The 17,730-nt window shown below is 40.3% G+C and overlaps 3 protein-coding genes across 6 annotated transcripts in view; 2 read left to right on the top strand and 1 right to left on the bottom strand.

Moving 5' to 3' along the window:
* The window catches only part of adam17a (ADAM metallopeptidase domain 17a), a 39,061-nt gene extending 38,810 nt beyond the window's left edge, over positions 1 to 251 (top strand). For both annotated transcript variants that reach the window (XM_061895809.1, XM_061895808.1), the window contains one exon: positions 1 to 251. This exon is cut by the window's left edge and continues 691 nt beyond it. The gene's annotated coding sequence lies outside the window, so the exon portion shown is untranslated.
* Positions 216 to 8,015, bottom strand: iah1 (isoamyl acetate hydrolyzing esterase 1 (putative)). Of its 3 annotated transcripts, none has more exons than XM_061895810.1 (6): positions 7,887 to 8,015; positions 7,719 to 7,771; positions 7,498 to 7,646; positions 7,272 to 7,433; positions 6,280 to 6,401; positions 216 to 561 (listed from the first exon to the last, which is right to left on the bottom strand). In XM_061895810.1, the coding sequence occupies exons 1-6, from the start codon at positions 8,007 to 8,009 to the stop codon at positions 391 to 393; spliced, it is 780 nt and encodes a 259-aa protein (XP_061751794.1). In that variant the 5' UTR covers positions 8,010 to 8,015; the 3' UTR covers positions 216 to 390. The 3 variants fall into 3 exon arrangements, with proteins under 3 accessions (XP_061751794.1, XP_061751796.1, XP_061751795.1); XM_061895811.1 differs by lacking the exon at positions 216 to 561 and adding an exon at positions 573 to 4,869; XM_061895812.1 differs by lacking the exon at positions 7,719 to 7,771 and having other exon boundaries at positions 7,498 to 7,625; positions 7,887 to 8,010.
* Positions 8,016 to 14,027: 6,012 nt separating this feature from the next.
* Positions 14,028 to 17,730, top strand: part of LOC133549908 (F-box only protein 33) — a 43,690-nt gene continuing 39,987 nt past the window's right edge. Inside the window, exon 1 of the mRNA XM_061895807.1 lies at positions 14,028 to 14,814. Coding sequence (XP_061751791.1) covers positions 14,390 to 14,814 — 425 coding nt within the window. The 5' untranslated portion in view covers positions 14,028 to 14,389. The remainder of the gene's footprint in view (positions 14,815 to 17,730) is intronic.

Genomic DNA, 17,730 nt, shown 5'->3' with positions numbered 1-17,730 from the left:
AAATTGAAGTGGGCATCCTGTTGCGAAAACTGTGAGCTACTCCCCCCCGTCTTCATAGCAATTCATGACTCACCACTGACGCCTGCTTTTCTAAAAGTTTAGGTCCAGTCAGAGTGATGTGGTTAACATATGGATGTGAACTGTTACCCAATGGAAAAAGTGACATGTTTTTGTACTCTTATTCATAATCAAATTATGTTCCTTGCTTGCATTGCTTACCCAAATATAAAACATTTTATTGTGCACCGTCATTTGTAACATTATTGCAGCATGAAGGCAGGTCAGTGCATTGTGCTCCACATTGAGAATCCTTAGAATGTATTGATTAAATGTTGTCCACATTGAGAATCCTTAGAATGTATTGATTAAATGTTGTCCGCTTAATTTTTTTCACTGCTGCAGGCTGATCTCCGGGTTCCCAGCTTCCACATCGCCCCAGTAGGGAAGGATAAAAGGTAGATGAGCCACTCTGCTCTCCAGCAGCTGCCAAAGGTGCCGCATCACAAACTGGTTGCCCTTCTCGGAGAGATGGAGGCCATCTGACAGGTAAACTGTGAAGTCCTGCCGAGACAAAACAATTTGAAAGGCATGCATTTTACAAGTATAGTAATCCCTTGTTTACCGCTGTTAATTGGTTCCGAAAGCAGGAATCATTATCAAAGGAATATTTTCTTAGCTGGAGCATAAAATACTGGTTTACTACCGTCTGGATACATTTTTGTAACATGACAGCCTTCCAGAAATAAAAAACACCTCTTCACTCTTACAATCCATTATAGTAATGCTGACTGAGGCTGAGACAATCGACCACAAGACTGAAAGGCGTGTTATTATACATTAAAAAAAATTTAACTACAAGAAATCACTATCAATAAAACAGACAAAGATCTAATTCATCTAATTTCACTGAAACATTTATACGCAATTTTGTCTACTGTATAATGTTAATTGTAAATCCACAACAAATTACTTGCTAATAAATAACATTACTTTCACAGTAACATTTACAATAATGTACTTTAACTGCAGAGCTGTGATTTTATAATTATTTACAATAAAATTAAATGCTGTAACTTCAGTTGCTCTCGTTTTAGGGGAACTGCACTTTTTGGGGGAATTTTCCCCTATCATTCACAATCATTATGAAAGACATGACGGATGGATTTTTTCTAGTGCATTCTAAATACTAGAGTAGGTTCCATCAAAATTCCATTTACAATTGAGCCTATAGAGCCCCTAAAAATATTCAAACACATCCATTAGGGTATTATATACATGTTGTAAATATAGAGTATATGTAATGTAATAACAGGTCAATTTATAATAATAATTTGTATTTTTTGGGAAAATTTTAAGCATACACGGCGCATTAATTTTAAAAAAATGTATCACATTTGCTTTTTTTTTTTTCTTTACTGATTTTTGCTCACTGCAGACTATGGGAGCCAATACACATATTAAAACACCACTTACTGTACTAGGTCTTCTGTTATTAGGAGGCCGACTGCTGGGATGTTCACATATTCCCATTTAGGTGAAAAATTTCTCAAAATCCTTGTGAAGAAACGGTGTGGCAGAACGAGCGCTTTTCGTGTCGTCCTCACCAGTTCCAGGTCCTAAAGGCTGTCAATGTGTCCCAACTTCCATCCATTTTTAACCGCTTATCCCTTGTCAGATTATATTCTCAGCCATCTACTTTTCAGATGAGGCATGATTTATGATCTACAATAAATTTCAGGAAGCAAGAAAGCAGCAGACCACTTGATTTAAACATAGGCGCACACAAGTTTGATCACCGCGCCGCTATAAATAGTTGGTCTTCGTTAGGCCTTATAATACCATCCGTCCATCCATTATCTACCGCTTATTCCCTTTGGGGTCGTGGGGGGCGCTTAATATCACTAACACTTAGTTCATATTCAAGTCACAAAATGTAAATGGAGTATTGTTGGCGCTTTTTGAATGGTTATTTACTGGATTTTTATGGGCGGAATATTGGACCTCCCATTGGCTCAGCTATAAGCTGACTTATTTACGTTTATTTAGAAAATGGCTGAATATTTAGAATGCATTAAAAAAAATCCATCCATTGTCATGTCTCTCATGATTGTGAACGATAGGCTAAATTCCCAAAAAAAGTGCAGTTCCACTTTAAGAGACAAATCTGTTAAAATGTACAGTATTTTTTGTGCTATTACAGACAATTATCAACCTGTGTGAAGGTGGTCCCCCACCCCTCGCAAAACTCTGAAATAGGCTCATTCGTTTGGCTTGCTTTTTGCAGTTGAAGTGTTCGTTTGTGCTGCTTTCATTTTTGAGTTATAAAGAATATTTCAAAGGTCTACCTATAAGCTTATTTATTTTGAACAAGGTTGAATACAGTTTCCTGTATAACACAATGAGTATGTTATATTGCTCAGTTATTCTACTTTATTACAATTATTGTGCAGAAATATGGGGAAATACATAATACAGCAACCTAATGCCTTTATTTCTTTCACAGAAAAAGAGTACCATATTTTTCGGACTATAAGTCGCAGTCTTCTCCACAGTCTAGCGGGGGGTGAGACAGGGCCAAACCAAAAAAAAAAATAGTTTGGCCAAGTCTCACCCCCAAACTACAAAAAAAAAAAAACGTGACTTATAGTCCGAAAAATACGGTAATTTGTATTATTTTTAAAGTAGGATACAGAGACCACACAAATCCACTCTTCATTAGAGCAGGAATATTAAAATTGAAATACATTGTAGAATTGCATACTCTATTAGTGATATTCAAAACTAGAAATAAAGTTCTTCCGAAGGACTTACAAGAGTTATTCGTGTTCACGTCTGAAGATGAGAACCACAGAAGGCTGTATTTTTTTAAACATTCAAGAGTGCAAACAAATTTGAAACAAATGTCTGTTGCTGGTGTGAAAGCAGGGAATTCTCTAAAGAAAGACTTAAAAAGTTGCAAGAATATTTTTAAATTTAAAGAGTTACAAAAAGAGACAACTGGAATCATATCAAAATGATTTTTGATTTTGATAGGAAGTGTCATTGTAAATATGCTTAAACAAAAATGAAAACGCATGTTGAGTTCGGGTGTTGGTGGAGGGAAAAATAATAAAGTCATCCAAAATAAATTGTGTTAAAAAGAGGGCAGATGAATAAGAGTATAATTCTTCCATACGTTCCTTTCTGATCATGGAAATGTATAAGAAACAAAAAAAATAAGTCAAGTGTCAACTGTACGTCATTTTCATGAAAGAAATCAAAATAAATGATGACTGAAAGGTCAGTCAAAAGTCCCCCAGAACCCCGTTCTCTAAATTAAGTCCAAATTAAGACAAAATAGTTTAAATTGTTTGTGCTGCAAACATTTTTGGTCGAGCTATTATAGTTTTTAAGTTATTAACGTTTTATGGTTTTTATCTTAACATGTGATTAACATGTAAACAGTCCTGAACTATGTCAGAACATCCCCAAACCAGTCCTATTTGACATGGTTGTTTGTGCTGCTTTGGTTTTTGAGTTATTAATGATTATTTTATAGGTCAATTAAAGGTCACCCAGCGCCCCCCACTTTCTCCAAATTAAACCAAAATTGTCCAATTTGTTGGGCTGCGTTTGTGCTGGTTTGTGCAGTTAACATGATTGTGCTCTTGTTTATTGAAAATTATTTTTAGGTTAATCAAAGGTCACCCAGACCCCCTGTTCTCCAAATTAAGTCCAAATGAAGCCAAATTAGTCTCATTTGTTTGTGCTCGTTTGTGTAGCAAAAATTATTGAACTGCTTGTTTTCAAAATAATGTTTCAAATATTTAGAAGTGACATCGTGAACCTGACCGCCCTCGGTTCCTTGAACTACGCCAAAATAGTCTCATTTATGCGTGCTAGGTTTGTGCTGGTTTGTGCAGTTGAAATGATCGATTGTGCTGCTATAGTTTATGAATTATTAATGATTAACTGTTTAGAAGGTGACGTCACGACCAAACCGGAATTCTCGTTTTCAACCCAATTAAAAAAAAGGCTCATTTGTTTGTGCTATTTTTTTCTGGTTTGTGCTATTGAAATTGTTGATTGTGTTGCTAATATTTATGGGTTATTAATAATGTATCCAATGAGCAACATGAACTACCCTTTACTGCCACTGGAGTGCGGTAGACAGACTGGTACACCTGTGGGATTGAAAGTTTAACTACACTTTTGGCCAATGTATGTACGACCACTAAAGTTGTATACAAAGCTTAATGTAGAAATGCAAGGTTAATTAGTATTTTAATTTAATGTAAAATACCAGTAAATTGCTGTGAAATACAAGAGTAAATGTATACAATCATTTGTTGTAATGTTACAGAACATTTTGATTACAGTATTTCACTACATATACTTGTTACCCCTCAGCTCAGAGCCTTTACGTTGGAAGTTTAACCCGGTGGACGAGAAGATAGCTTCCCTCATCACCAGAGAGTACACTCACCTCTGGGTCCTCTGGTGAGGGGACAGGTCCTGGCTGCTGTTTTTGCTTACAAACCAAATAGCAGTTCAGAGTACCCACCCTTTTTGGAGTCCTGAGAGGAAGTACTGGTGAGTGTACCCTCTGGTGATTTCCTTGTTCTACTGGAAGACTTCAATGCTCACATTGGTAACGACAGTGAGACCTGGAGAGGTGTGATTGGGAGAGCACTACGTTCAAACATAAGTACATATGTACATTTAGCACCAGGACACTTTTCGCAGTTCCGATGACTGACTTTGTGGTTATATCATCGAATTAGCGTCCTCATGTTTTGGACACTCGGGTGAAGAGAGGTGCGAAGCTTTCAACCGATCACCGCCTGGTGCTGAGTTGGCTCCGATGGTGGGGAAGGATGCCAGACAAACCTGGCAGGCCCAAACCAGGCATGTGACTTGAACTTAATGGAAAAAGACTGAAAATAAGTTTGGGGGCCGTAGTATTTACAACCTTACTGGTCTTCACTTCACAGCCACAGATGCTTCATCTAGTTATTTACATTATTTACACATTACTTTGGCATTTTTGTTTTAATGATTTTGACATGGTCCTCCCTGGCAAATTTATAAGAAGCTTGTATTTCCTTTTTGTTTCTAATTTAGAGCATTCTGCCTTGGATTTTATAGCCAATTTATGTCTCTTTGACTCCCTCTGCACCTCTAACTGCTCCAAATACAAAAATCATAAAGAGTACAAACAATGATTAATTTATTGGCCAACTTCCTTAATCTGAATAGCCATTTGTGATTCATAGCATGAAATACCAAATATATTGCAGTCATGTTGTTAATGTTTCAAAATGATTCAACAATTCAATGTCAGAATATAAACAGCAGAAATAATGAACAAAATGTTAGTTAATGTCTTGCTCTAAAACCCGAATGAAAATAAAATGTATCATTTAGACAGGCTATACTGTAGCAAAAGTCATCACGTGTGTTCTTAAATGTGTATTCCACGTCTTCCATGTCGAGAGCGGTTTTGATTTGGGCTTACATGGAAACAACTAAAATGAACGATTTGGGCATTGTTTTATCCAGATGCATACATTTGTCCAAATGTGGACAAGTAGACACATTGTTGGTTTCCTGGATGTCATCTATATTGCTAAAAGAAAAATCTAAGAAAGACAATCCCTCTACCATATTCCACTAGTTTCTTTGAATATATAAATCGCCCGCTTGAATATTCCCTCTTCTCTTCTCCAACTCTCTCATTGTCATTTGGAATGTGCATGTCTGTTTTGATTTCTCTTCCTGGTTCGATGACTGGCCCTATCTTACTTCTGATTAGCCTGTCCGTAATGTTTTGCCCTAATCTTAACCACTCGTTACTTATCATAGTAAACCAACTAACCAAACATGGATGTCATCATTGATTTTTCTCTTATATTTTATCCCCTGCCCGCGTCGTTGGACTATTCCATTTATCTCTTTCTCTTCTCCCTTTGTCTTCTTTTGTAGCATGTCGCCAAACTAACCGCTACATGGATCTAAAAATTAGCTAATCCACGGACATTGCTACTCGTTTACAAAGTACCGAAGCTACAGAGAAATGTTGCTAAGTAAATTTGATTTTTATGTTGATTGTTTTTAAGGGAAAACTGTAGTGTTTACCACTGCAGATAAACCGGAATGGATTATCAAAAACCGTAGTCATTATGGCAAAACCATGGTCGTTTGCAGGTATGGCAAAGATATTGTGACTGTAGACACCCATGCAAATCCTACTTTCTACGTGTTTTTTCTTTTTCATGATATATTGAAATATTATCCCACCTGTCCATCTTTCTGCATGAGCGTCCACAAGTCCAAGACATCAGCACCACACTGAGCAGCTGCTTGGACACAAGCCTGAGCGTATTGCCCGGCCATCGAGTTGAGACGATTGAGGGGACAACCTGGAGAAATTCAGTAATACAATTTGTGAAAAAAAAACCCTTTCCTTTACTGTAGGGGTGTGGGAAAAAATCAATTCGAATCGAATTGAATATGTTGTGCGATTCAGAATCGATTCTTATTTTTTTTAAATTGATTTATATATATATATATATATATATATATATGTATATATATATATATTTTTTTTTTTTTTATTATTCAACAAACCACTACACAGCAATACCATAACAATGCAATCCAATTCCAAAACCAAACCTGACCCAGAAACACTCCGAACTGCAATAAACAGAGTAATTGAGAAGACACAAACACGACACAGAACAAACCAAAAGTAGTGAAACAAAAATTAATATTATCAACAACAGTATCAATATTAGTTATAATTTCAGTATAGCAGGGATTAAAAATCCTTCATTGACATTGTCATTAGACATTTATAAAAATAGAAAAAAGGAACAATAGTGTCACATTGGCTTACACTTGCATCGCATCTCAGAAGTTTGACAACACACTGTGTCCAATATTTTCACAAAGATAAAATAAGTCATATTTTTGGTTTGTTTAATAGTTCAAACAAATTTACATTATTGCAATCAGTTGATAAAACATTGTCCTTTACAATTATAAAAGCTTTTTTTTTTTTTTAATCTACTACTCCGTTTGCATGTCAGCAGACTGGGGTAGATCCTGCTGAAATCATGTATTGAATGAATACAGATTCGTTTTGAATCGGAAAAATATTGTTTTTTGATCGAGAATCGAATCGAAAAAAATCAATATATTATCGAATCGTGACCCTAAAAATTGATATTGAATCGAATCGTGGGACACCCAAAGATTCACAGCCCTACTATACTGTGTCCACCTACCTTTAAGGGTGCACTCTTTTTCCCATGCCGTTTCATTAACAGGAGGAGGAGTGATGAAGATGACTTTCCCTGCAGGGACCCCCACTGTGGCAAGGAACCTGCTCATGTCTTTCAGGTTGTCAGAGTACTCATGCAGAGGAACGTGTTGCTGAGGGTTTTTATCTATAAACACGACAAGAGACCCAAGTCAATATGTTATGTGTGCTCCAGTGTTATTCAGCTGTACCTTCCAGAGCAGAGTCGTTAGCTCCAAAAAAGACAGTGACGGCTGCTATGTTGTCTGCTGACCCCTCACTCTTTAAGATCCTTGGAAGAACTACCTTGGCCCATCTGGAGTTGTAGCCAGACAGCCCTCTGTTCACAACATCACACTTTCTGAAGAAACAAACCCGGTATTCAAACACGTGCCGGATCCATGAAGACTGTCAAAATGTCTAATGAGAGAACCTTGTTAATTTGTCCGCGATGCCTGAACCCCATCCATTGACCTGGAAAGAAAACTGAAAACAAACCCTGAGCTAGCAAGATAGCAGCTATCAAACTACAGCGACTAAAAGAAACACAGTTAAAACTGACTGACACAAACCCGCCGCCACGTTGAGAGTAAGAGTTTACCTGTGTGATGGAATCGCCGAATAAAATGACTTTAGGCCAAATCAACGTTTTGATTTTGGACATGTTGGTATAATCGTTGTGGTCGCGCCATTCAACCACACGTGACGCGAGATCTTTGCGCATGCGCAACATTACCCAAACAATATATACCGGATGTACAATAAATATTTTACAAACAAATACTATACCGTGTTAATGATGACGTTTTAAAATGTAATGTTTTAGAATTCTTTTTGCAGGTTATCAATGATGACCCTGGTCTATAGCACATATTACAGTACAGTGAGCTGCGATATGCACCTGTCAAACTCGACTCTGGTCAAACTATGGGGGCAAGACTACAGTGTAGACTCCATCCATCCATCCATTTCTACCGCTTGTCTCTTGTATACATCTATAGGGCTCAACCAGCTTCAGGTTTTCTCTCTTTTCTTCTTTCTTTCTTTCTTAGTTTGTTTAGAGTCCTGGTAGTACAACGAAACAATGTATCATTTTGCAATCGTATGCATGTTCGAAATAAATTTCAACCTTAACCATGACCACAATGCACATATAATTACCGTATTTCCTTGAATTGCTGCCAGGGCGCTAATTAATTTAAAACCTTTTCTCACTCCTGCGCTTACCAATGGCATGCGGTAAAAGTAAGCATGCGCTAATTATTTGAAAACCTCTTCTCACTCCGGCACTTACCAAAGGTATGCAGTAAAAATTTGAGTGTGATGTAAGCTTGGACCTTAAATCCTACTGAATAGCTCTTAATCTTATTCCCTTTATGCGATTTCAAATTACCGGTATTGAAATCAGCCTCCTCCATTTTGAAAATGATGACAGGGGAAGTGTCACTCATGATGTCACAAGTTTGACCAGGCGGTAATACTAAGCATGCGCTAATTATTTTGGGAAGCGAGTTTGACCCGGCAGTAATTCAAGGCAGGCGCATACTATATGCCCTGCGGCAATTCAAGGAAATACGGTATACCCGTTAAATTTGCAATGTTAAATAATCTTATATTAATGTACACACATTGGTCCTTTCTTTCATGGTGTCAAAACAACCATTGTACTTTCTTTCATGGTGTCAAAACCACCATCATAACTGCAAGTTTGAGGATGCACGAACAAGGTGCAAAGAGCCCATGAGTGCTGCATACAGCAGGGGCTCTTAACTTTTTTGACATTGGATCCTTACGTTTCATCATCAGAAGGGTCCACTCAAATATCAACACTGAATTACTATTTTTACTCCTGATTTTAGTCGTACTCATTAATCATATCTAACCTACTTATGGTTTACAACCTTGTTAAATGTTATGAAACTAAAGACTATTACAAACATTCAAGCTCAGTCTGATTACAAAAATAAATAGTAATCAAATATACTGCATTGGAAGGTACCTATAAATAGAAATAAATGTACACACAAGTATGTTGTACTGAAATAAACAAAATTAATAATTAATATGTTTCTAAATGCGGACGCTGTATCGATCCGTTGTGGTGAAGAAGGAGCTGAGCCGGAAAGCAAAGCTCTCAATTAACCGGTCGATCTACAGTCCCATCCTCACCTATGGTCATGAGTTTTGGGTTATGACCGAAAGAACGGGATCACGGGTACAAGCGGCTGAAATGAGTTTCCCCCACCGGGTGGCGGGGCTCTCCCGTTGAGATAGGGTGCCATCCGGGAGGAGCTCAAAGTAAAGCTGCTGCTCCTCCACGTCGAAAGGAACCAGATGAGGTGGTTCGGGCATCTGGTCAGGATGCCACCCGAACACCTCCCTAGGCAGGTGTTTAGGGCACGTCCAACCGGTAGGAGGCCACGGGGAAGACCCAGGACACGTTGGAAAGACTATGTCTCCCGGCTGGTCTCGGAAGAGCTGGACGAAGTGGCTGGGGAGAGGAGGGTCTGGGCTTCCCTGCATAGGCTGCTGCCCCCACGACCCGACCTTGGATAAGCAGAAAAAGATGGATGGATTGATGGATGGATGGATGTTTCTTAGCTAAACTAGCAATAGAAATAAAGTGGAAATTAAAAAAAACAGCTTCCCCACTTCAGCCATACTTTTTGTGCTTAAGAAGCTTCTTTATGACTTTAGAATAGAATGGAATACAAAGTTCTTTACTGGGGGAAATTCAGCACCACAGTTCGCTCACAATAGACAATAATAATAATAAATAATATATAACATATATTATATATATAATATATGAATAGTATAAAAATATTCTACATATATTCTACATTTAAGTGTAGTCAAGGAACATATGCATTATACAGTCTGATGGCTATATTTATATATTTAGCACCAGACTTTTTCTGTTTGATTGAGATTGTTATTACTGGTGCAAAAGTGTATTACAACTGAGTACCGCTGCGGCCCATACGGACCACAGCTGAGAAACAGATATTTTTTTGCGGCCCAACAAGCAACACTAGCATACAGTATTATCCTGCACGGTCAGTGACAATAACTGCTGCAAGTTCTTGCATTGTCCACCTCCTGCAAAATTATAAACAATATGGTTTGCGTGGACAACGGCCGATGCCACGAGCATTAAAAAACACATTCCTGAGGGGTTGATTTTTCCATTCTTTTATAATGCACTGCCACAACAACACTTTTCTGCTTCATGAGGTGCAGGAAACCATGTCCACGCTCAACATGGGATCGTCCATCCATTTATCCATCTTTAGCAGCTTATCCAAGGTCGGGTGGCAGGGACAGTAATCTAAGCAGAGAGGCCCAGAACTCTTTGCCTGGCGACTTCATCTGGCTCCTCCCAGGTAATCCCAAGGTCCTGGTGTCTTCCACGAAGGCCTCCTACCAGTAGGAAGCACCCCAGGGAAAAATCTAGGGGGAATCCTGACCAGATGTCCAAGCCACCTCATCTGGCTCCTGTACATGTGAAGAAGCAGCCGCTTGATTCTGAGTTTCTCCCAAATGATAGAGCTTCTCACTCTCTCTAAGGTTGAGCGCTGCTACTTTACGGAGTAAACTAATTTTGGCCACTAGTACCTGCAATTTTGTCCTTTCGGTTATTACGCAAAGCTCATGTTCATAGGTACATAAACCGACTGGTAAAATTTGCTTTGCTTTTCAGCACTGATGCAGAGTCCGCATCTGTGCAGAGACTCACCAATTCACCTGTCGATCTCCTTAGCCATTTTTCCCTTACTCGTGAACAAGACTCCAAGGTGCTTAAACTTCCACTTGGGACAGGCTCTCATCCCCAACCTGGAGATGGCATGCCACCGTTTTCTGGGAAAGAACTATAGACTCAGACTTGGAGGTACTGATTGTCATCCCAGTCACTTCATATAGGGGGCAAAATGATCTACTAAGAGCTGAAGATCACGGCCCGATGAAGGACCACAACATTTGCAAAAAGCAGAACCCTAATTCTACAACCAACATACTAGATCCCCTCAAGGCTCTGACTGCCTAAAAATTATGTCCAAAAGTTAGGAACAGAATCAGTGACAAAGGGCAGCCCTGGCGCAGTGCAAAGCTCACTGGAAATGGGTCCGACTTACTGCCGGCAATGCGGACTAAGCTGTGACACAGGGAGCGGATTGTCAAAATCAGGTGGTCTGATGCCCTATACTCCTGGAGCACTCCACAGGATTTCCCGAAGGAAACGGTGGAATGCCTTCTCCAAATCCATTGAAAACATGTAGACTAGTTGGACAGACTTCCATGCAGTCTCAAGGACCTTGCCGACAGTATAGAGTTGGCTCACAGTTCCACAGAAGGAAACTAAGATCCTGAATACGAGTTTTGACTATTCGGCTGACTCTCTTCTCCAGTAATCCTACATCGACCTTTCCAGGACGGCTGAGGAATGTGATCCCACGATAGTTGGAACACACCATTCGGTGCACCTTCTTAAAATGGTGAACCCCGGCCTGCCAATCCAGAGGCATCACCCCCGGCGTTCATGCAAGGCTGCAGAGTCTTGCCAACCAAGTCGGCCCCACAGCATACAGAGCCTTAAAGAATTTGCAGGCGTATCTCATCCAGCGGCCTGCCACCGACACACTCTTTGACTATTTTGGCAACCTCAGTCCCTGAGATAGCAGAGCCCACCCTAGAGTACCCAGGCACTGCTTCCTCATAGGAAGACATGTGCGTGAGCTTGGGGATGTCTTCAAGTGTCCTGAGGTTTCACTCATCTAAGAAGGACAGCTCCAGACTGGAGAACCTGATCAGGCGGGCCGGCTCTACAATCGGAATAAAACTGGACTCACTTGTGACGATGGCAAAGAAGTGGACTGTGGAAAAACTACTGAGCATCATGGATGATGCCAATCACCCTCTGCATACCGTTATCAGTTGCCAAAGGAGCCTGATCAGTGCCAGACTGCTTCATCACAAGTGCAGGACTAATAGGGTAAAAATCTAATTTGTCCCACACGCCATCATACTGTACAACTCCTCTCTGGAGGTCAGCTGGGGTACTAGGATGACAGGAGATGCAAAACAATAACAATACTGAAATAAACTGCAACAAAAAACAGTGCAATTAACAGTGCAATACATTTTCATAACATGGTCACTACTGCCTAGTTTCTCTTGTTATTTTCCTATTTTTACTGTTATGTTTTTATTCTTATTGTTGCTTTTTATTTTTATTCTTATAGTAATATTTTGTATTTTATTTCCATTTATACCCCCATTATTTAATTTTTACTTTTTAAATTCTATCTCAATTCTGTACACTGCTGCTGGAATTTTAATTTTCCCGAGGGAACTCTCCTGAAGGAATCAATAAAGTAGTATCTATCTATCTATCTATCCATCTATCTATCTATCTATCTCTCTCTTGGGATATTAAAGTGCATTGAAAGAAATAAATAAACAGATTTTGCACGATTTGACCATTTACCTAAAATTACCACCCTGAAAATGTATCATTTTAGGTAATTCTTTATTTTTGTTGGCGGATGATTGATTGATTGATTGATTGAAACTTTTATCAGTAGATTGTAAAGTACAGTACATATTCCGTACAATTGACACCTAAATGGTAACACCCAAATATGTTTTTCAACTTGTTTAAGTCGGGTCCATATAAATCAATTAATGGTACAAATATATACTATCAGCATAATACAGTCATTACACAAGTTAATCATCAGAGTATATAAGGCGGGCGAGGCGGGGTGACGGTGCAGCTGGACTGGAGTCTGCAATGCCTTAGACTGGAAGTCTCTCCAGAGAGTGGTGAGGACGGCGGAAAAGATTATCAGGACTCCTCTTCCTCCTATCCAGGAGATCGCAAAAAGCCGCTGCCTGACCAGGGCTCAGAAAATCTGCAAAGACTCCTCCCACCCCCACCAAGGACCGTTTTAACTGCTGGACTCTAGGAAGAGGTTCCGCAGCCTCCGTAGCAGTACCTCCAGGTTCTGTAACAGCTTCTTCCCTCAGGCCGTAAGACTCTTGAACGCATCATAATTAAATTATCCCCCCAAAATGGATTAACTCGCTGGAATAAAAAGACAATACAACATACACCCAAAAACATGGACGCATGTGAAAAAGTGCAATGTATTTATCTGTACAGTAATCTATTTATTTATATCTGCACCTTATTGCTTTTTTATAATCCTGCACTACCAAGAGCTAATGAAACAAATTTAGTTCTTATTTGTACTGTAAAGTTTCAATTTGAATGACAATAAAAAGGAAGTATAAATCTGATATACCTTCAATTATTTACAATCCAGGGGATGGGATGTGGAGGAAAGGGGGGTTAGGTTTGGTTGATATCAGCACTACAGTCATCAACAATTGCATCATCTGAGAAATGGACATTGAAACAGTGAAGGTCTGACTTATAGATGCAGGTCTGAGGGTATGTGAGGTTTCCCCCACCTCTGAAGCCAGAAAAGTGGAGTGGAAGTTGGCCGAAAAAATGTGTGCAAAGGTCTCAGATCATAACCCTCAGAGAATAGTTGGGATTTACTAACCCAAACGTAACCGCCAAGTCCAACCCTTGCTGTGCTTTCTTGCTTTGGATGTGGCTGATGAAAACAAGGGGGCGTGTCTGGGAATGAATTGGCTCCAAAATCTCATGGTCAGATCTTTTTCAACAGGAAAAACACTGCCCCCCGTGGCAGAAATGGATATGGCAAAAATAGGAGCACACGGGACGAATCCATTCAAGGTACAACTTCCGACGTGTGCTACCGATACTGCTGCTAAATATAGCGATATGTTTGATAAAAAATGATTTTCAAATAATTTACCAAATTTTCAAGTGGGCTTTGGTGCTCGTTGCCGTGTGCGTTGTTGACACGTTCACCCCCCCCCCCCCCCCCCGCAGCTACCGGAAGTGGTGCGGTCCGATAGTATTGAAGGCAAAACTGGGAAGCTGTTTTGTTTTTAGCGAGAAAAAGAAGACTGCTGGTGCTGCGACACGGGGGATTTTTTAATCATTTTAAGCGAGGTCGTGGTTGTTGGAAATCGGATCGCTTCGACAGAACAGTTTCGTAGCTCGCCATGGCTCTGTGCGGTGGCGTCGGAGCCATGGCTTTACCAAGCGAGCTAATCGTCCATATATTCTCCTTTTTGTCCGACCGAGACAAGCTTCGGGCCTCGGCCGTTTGTTCGCGATGGCGGGAATGTCTCTTCTATCCAGCCTTGTGGACGGAACTCAAACTACGAATAGGTGGCTCAGGCTCTGAGGAGACCCTGAGGTTGGAGTTCCTCATGCGAAAGTTCGGCGCTTTCGTGCGGGAGCTGCGGCTGGAGCTCGCCCCCACGGAAGTCAGCCTCGGTTCCCTCAACAACGAGCCACCGTCCACCACCGCGGAGCTACCTGGCGGTCCTGACAACGACCAGCAGCTCTCCAAGCGATGGCAAGACGCCATGACTGCCTACTTGGACCAGGTGTTGTGTGTCTTCACCAGCATCAGCAACAACAGGTGACTTGAGTCTTAGGTTCAATTTAAAAAGTGCCTATTTAGTTAGAAAACTGTGCCATTATATACCCGGGGTGTGTTTGAATTCGGTCTTAAGCTAGCAGCGGCTAGCTCGACTGTCATACTCAAAGTGTTACGTAACACGATCACGTCTCTACAGCGAGCACCAGCTAGCTTATCACACCGACATTATTTGCCTGCTGCGCATAGCACGTTACATAGAAATGCTTTCCTAATGCTTATATTGACCAAAAATCCTGCGTTGTGCTTAGTGCAGGGGTGTCAAACATACGGCCCGTGGGCCGGATCAGGCCCGCCAACAGGTTTTAACCGGCCCGCCTGATGAGTTTGCCAAGTATTAAAATTAGTTGCATTCTTTTTTTTTAAAGGCCTACTGAAATGAGATTTTATTATTTAAACGGGGATAGCAGGTCCATTCTATGTGTCATACTTGATCATTTCGCGATATTGCCATATTTTTGCTGAAAGGATTTAGTAGAGAACATCCACGATAATGTTCGCAACTTTCGGTCCTAAGAGAAATGCCCTGTCACTACCGGAAGTCGCAGACGATGACGTCACCCGTGTGATGGCTCCTTACATATTCACATTGTTTTTAATGGGAGCCTCCAACAAAAAGTGCTATTCGGACCGGGAAAACAACAATTTCCCCACTAATTTGAGCGAGGATGAAAGATTTGTGTTTGAGGATATTGATAGCGACGGACTAGAAAAAAAAAAAAAAAGTTAAAAAATAAAGGACGCGATTGCATTCGGTGAGAATATTGTGGTTAAAAAGTCAGTTCTTACCGGAGAAAAGCTGAGCTTGTGTCGTCCATAGCTGCCGTCGACTCCCCTGAGACACTGCGCGTCAAGACACCCGTGGAGACACCCTTCCGACTATCAGGTAATATTAAACTCACTAAAACACTAGCAACACAATAGAAAGATAAGGGATTTCCCAGAACTAACATAGTAAATGTGTCTAAAAACATCGGAATCTGTCCCAATGCAATCACGTCTTTAATTCAAAAACATTTTTTTTTTTTTGTCCGTCGCTATCAATATCCTCAAACACGAATCTTTCATCCTCGCTCAAATTAATGGGGAAATTGTCGTTTTCTCGGTCCGAATAGCACTTTTTGTTGGAGGCTCCCATTAAAAACAATGTGAATATGTGAGGAGCCATCAAACATGTGACGTCATTGTCTGCGACTTCCGGTAGAGGCAATGCCCTGCCTCTACCGGAAGTCGCATTACGATGATGTCACCCGTGTGATGGATCTTCACATATTCACTTTGTTTTTAATGGGAGCCTCCATCAAAAGGTGCTATTCGAACTGAGAAAATGACAATTTCCCCATTAATTTGAGCGAGGATGAAAGATTTGTGTTTGAGGATATTGATAGCGAAGGACTAGAAAGAAAAAAAAGTTAAAAAAAAAATGCGATTGCATTGGGACGGATTCCGATGTTTTTAGAAACATTTACTAAGTTAATTCTGGGAAATCCCTTATCTTTCTATTGTGTTGCTAGTGTTTTAATGAGTTAAATAGTACCTGATAGTCGGAAGGGTGTCTTCACGGGTGTCTTGACGCGCAGTGTCTCAGGGGAGTCGACGGCAGCTAAGGACGGCACAAGCTAAGCTTTTCTCCGGTAAGAACTGACTTTTTAACCACTGAAACCTGCTGGTTGACATTTGGTAGGGATCCATGATGGCTTGACCGCGCTCCGATCCATAGGAAAGTTTCACCTCCAGGAATTTTAAACAAGGAATCACCGTGTGTTTGTGTGGCTAATGGCTAAAGCTTCCCAACTTCATCTTTCTACTGTGACTTCTCCAATTGTAATTGAACAAATTGCAAAAGATTCAGCAACACAGATGTCCAAAATACTGTATAATTATGCCGTTAAAGCAGACGACTTTTAGCTGTGCGTGTGTGCAGCGCTCATATCTCCTAAAAACCTGTGACGTCTTGCGTACACGTCATCATTACACGACGTTTCGAAGACGAAACTCCCTAGAAATTTAAAATTGTAATTTAGTAAACTAAAAAGGCCGTATTGGCATGTGTTGCAATGTTAATATTTCATCATTGATATATAAACTATCAGACTGCGTGGTGGGTAGTAGTGGGTTTCAGTAGGCCTTAATGAAAGAAGTTGCTGTTCTGAATGTGTCCACTGGATGTCACAATAGCAATTCTGTTAGGACCAGCAAGAGGTACAAAGTAAAGCGTGGAAACTTGAAACCTGCCGTTTTGTGTCTTCCGCTTCAAACACATCGTTATTTGCCACCCTTACTCCCCAATAGTGTCTTTGTGTGGGTTTTAAAGGTCAACTGAAACCCACTACTACCCACCACGCAGTCTGATAGTTTATATATCAATAATGAAATATTGACATTGCAACACATGCCAATACAGCCTTTTTAGTTTACTAAATTGCAATTTTAAATTTCCCGGGAGTTTTTTCTTGAAAACGTCGCGTAATGATGACGTGTACGCTTGACGTCACAGGCTGTTAGGAATATGAGCGCTGCGCACACACACACAGCTAAAAGTCGTCTGCATTAACGGCATAATTACACAGTATTTTGGACATCTGTGTTGCTGAATCCTTTGCAATTTGTTCAATTAATATTGGAGAAGTCAAAGTAGAAAGATGGAGTTGGGAAGCTTTAGCCTTTAGCCACACAAACACACAGTGATTCCTTGTTTAAAATTCCTGGAGGTGAAACTTTACTATGGATCAGAGCGGACATGGATCCCAACCGAATGTCAACCAGCAGGTTTCGGTGAGAAAATTGTGGTAAAAAGTCGGTTCTTACCGAATATCAGCTGAGCGCGTGCCTCCCGTACAGCTGCTGTCGACTTCCTCGAGACACAGCGCGTCAACACCCGGCCGTGGACGTACACTT

This window comes from Nerophis ophidion, linkage group LG03 (genome assembly GCF_033978795.1).
Source record: "Nerophis ophidion isolate RoL-2023_Sa linkage group LG03, RoL_Noph_v1.0, whole genome shotgun sequence".
In the NCBI taxonomy this organism is placed as follows: domain Eukaryota; kingdom Metazoa; phylum Chordata; class Actinopteri; order Syngnathiformes; family Syngnathidae; genus Nerophis; species Nerophis ophidion.
The sequence above is the reverse complement of the archived record's forward strand: the minus strand, read 5'-3'. Positions and strand labels throughout refer to the sequence as shown.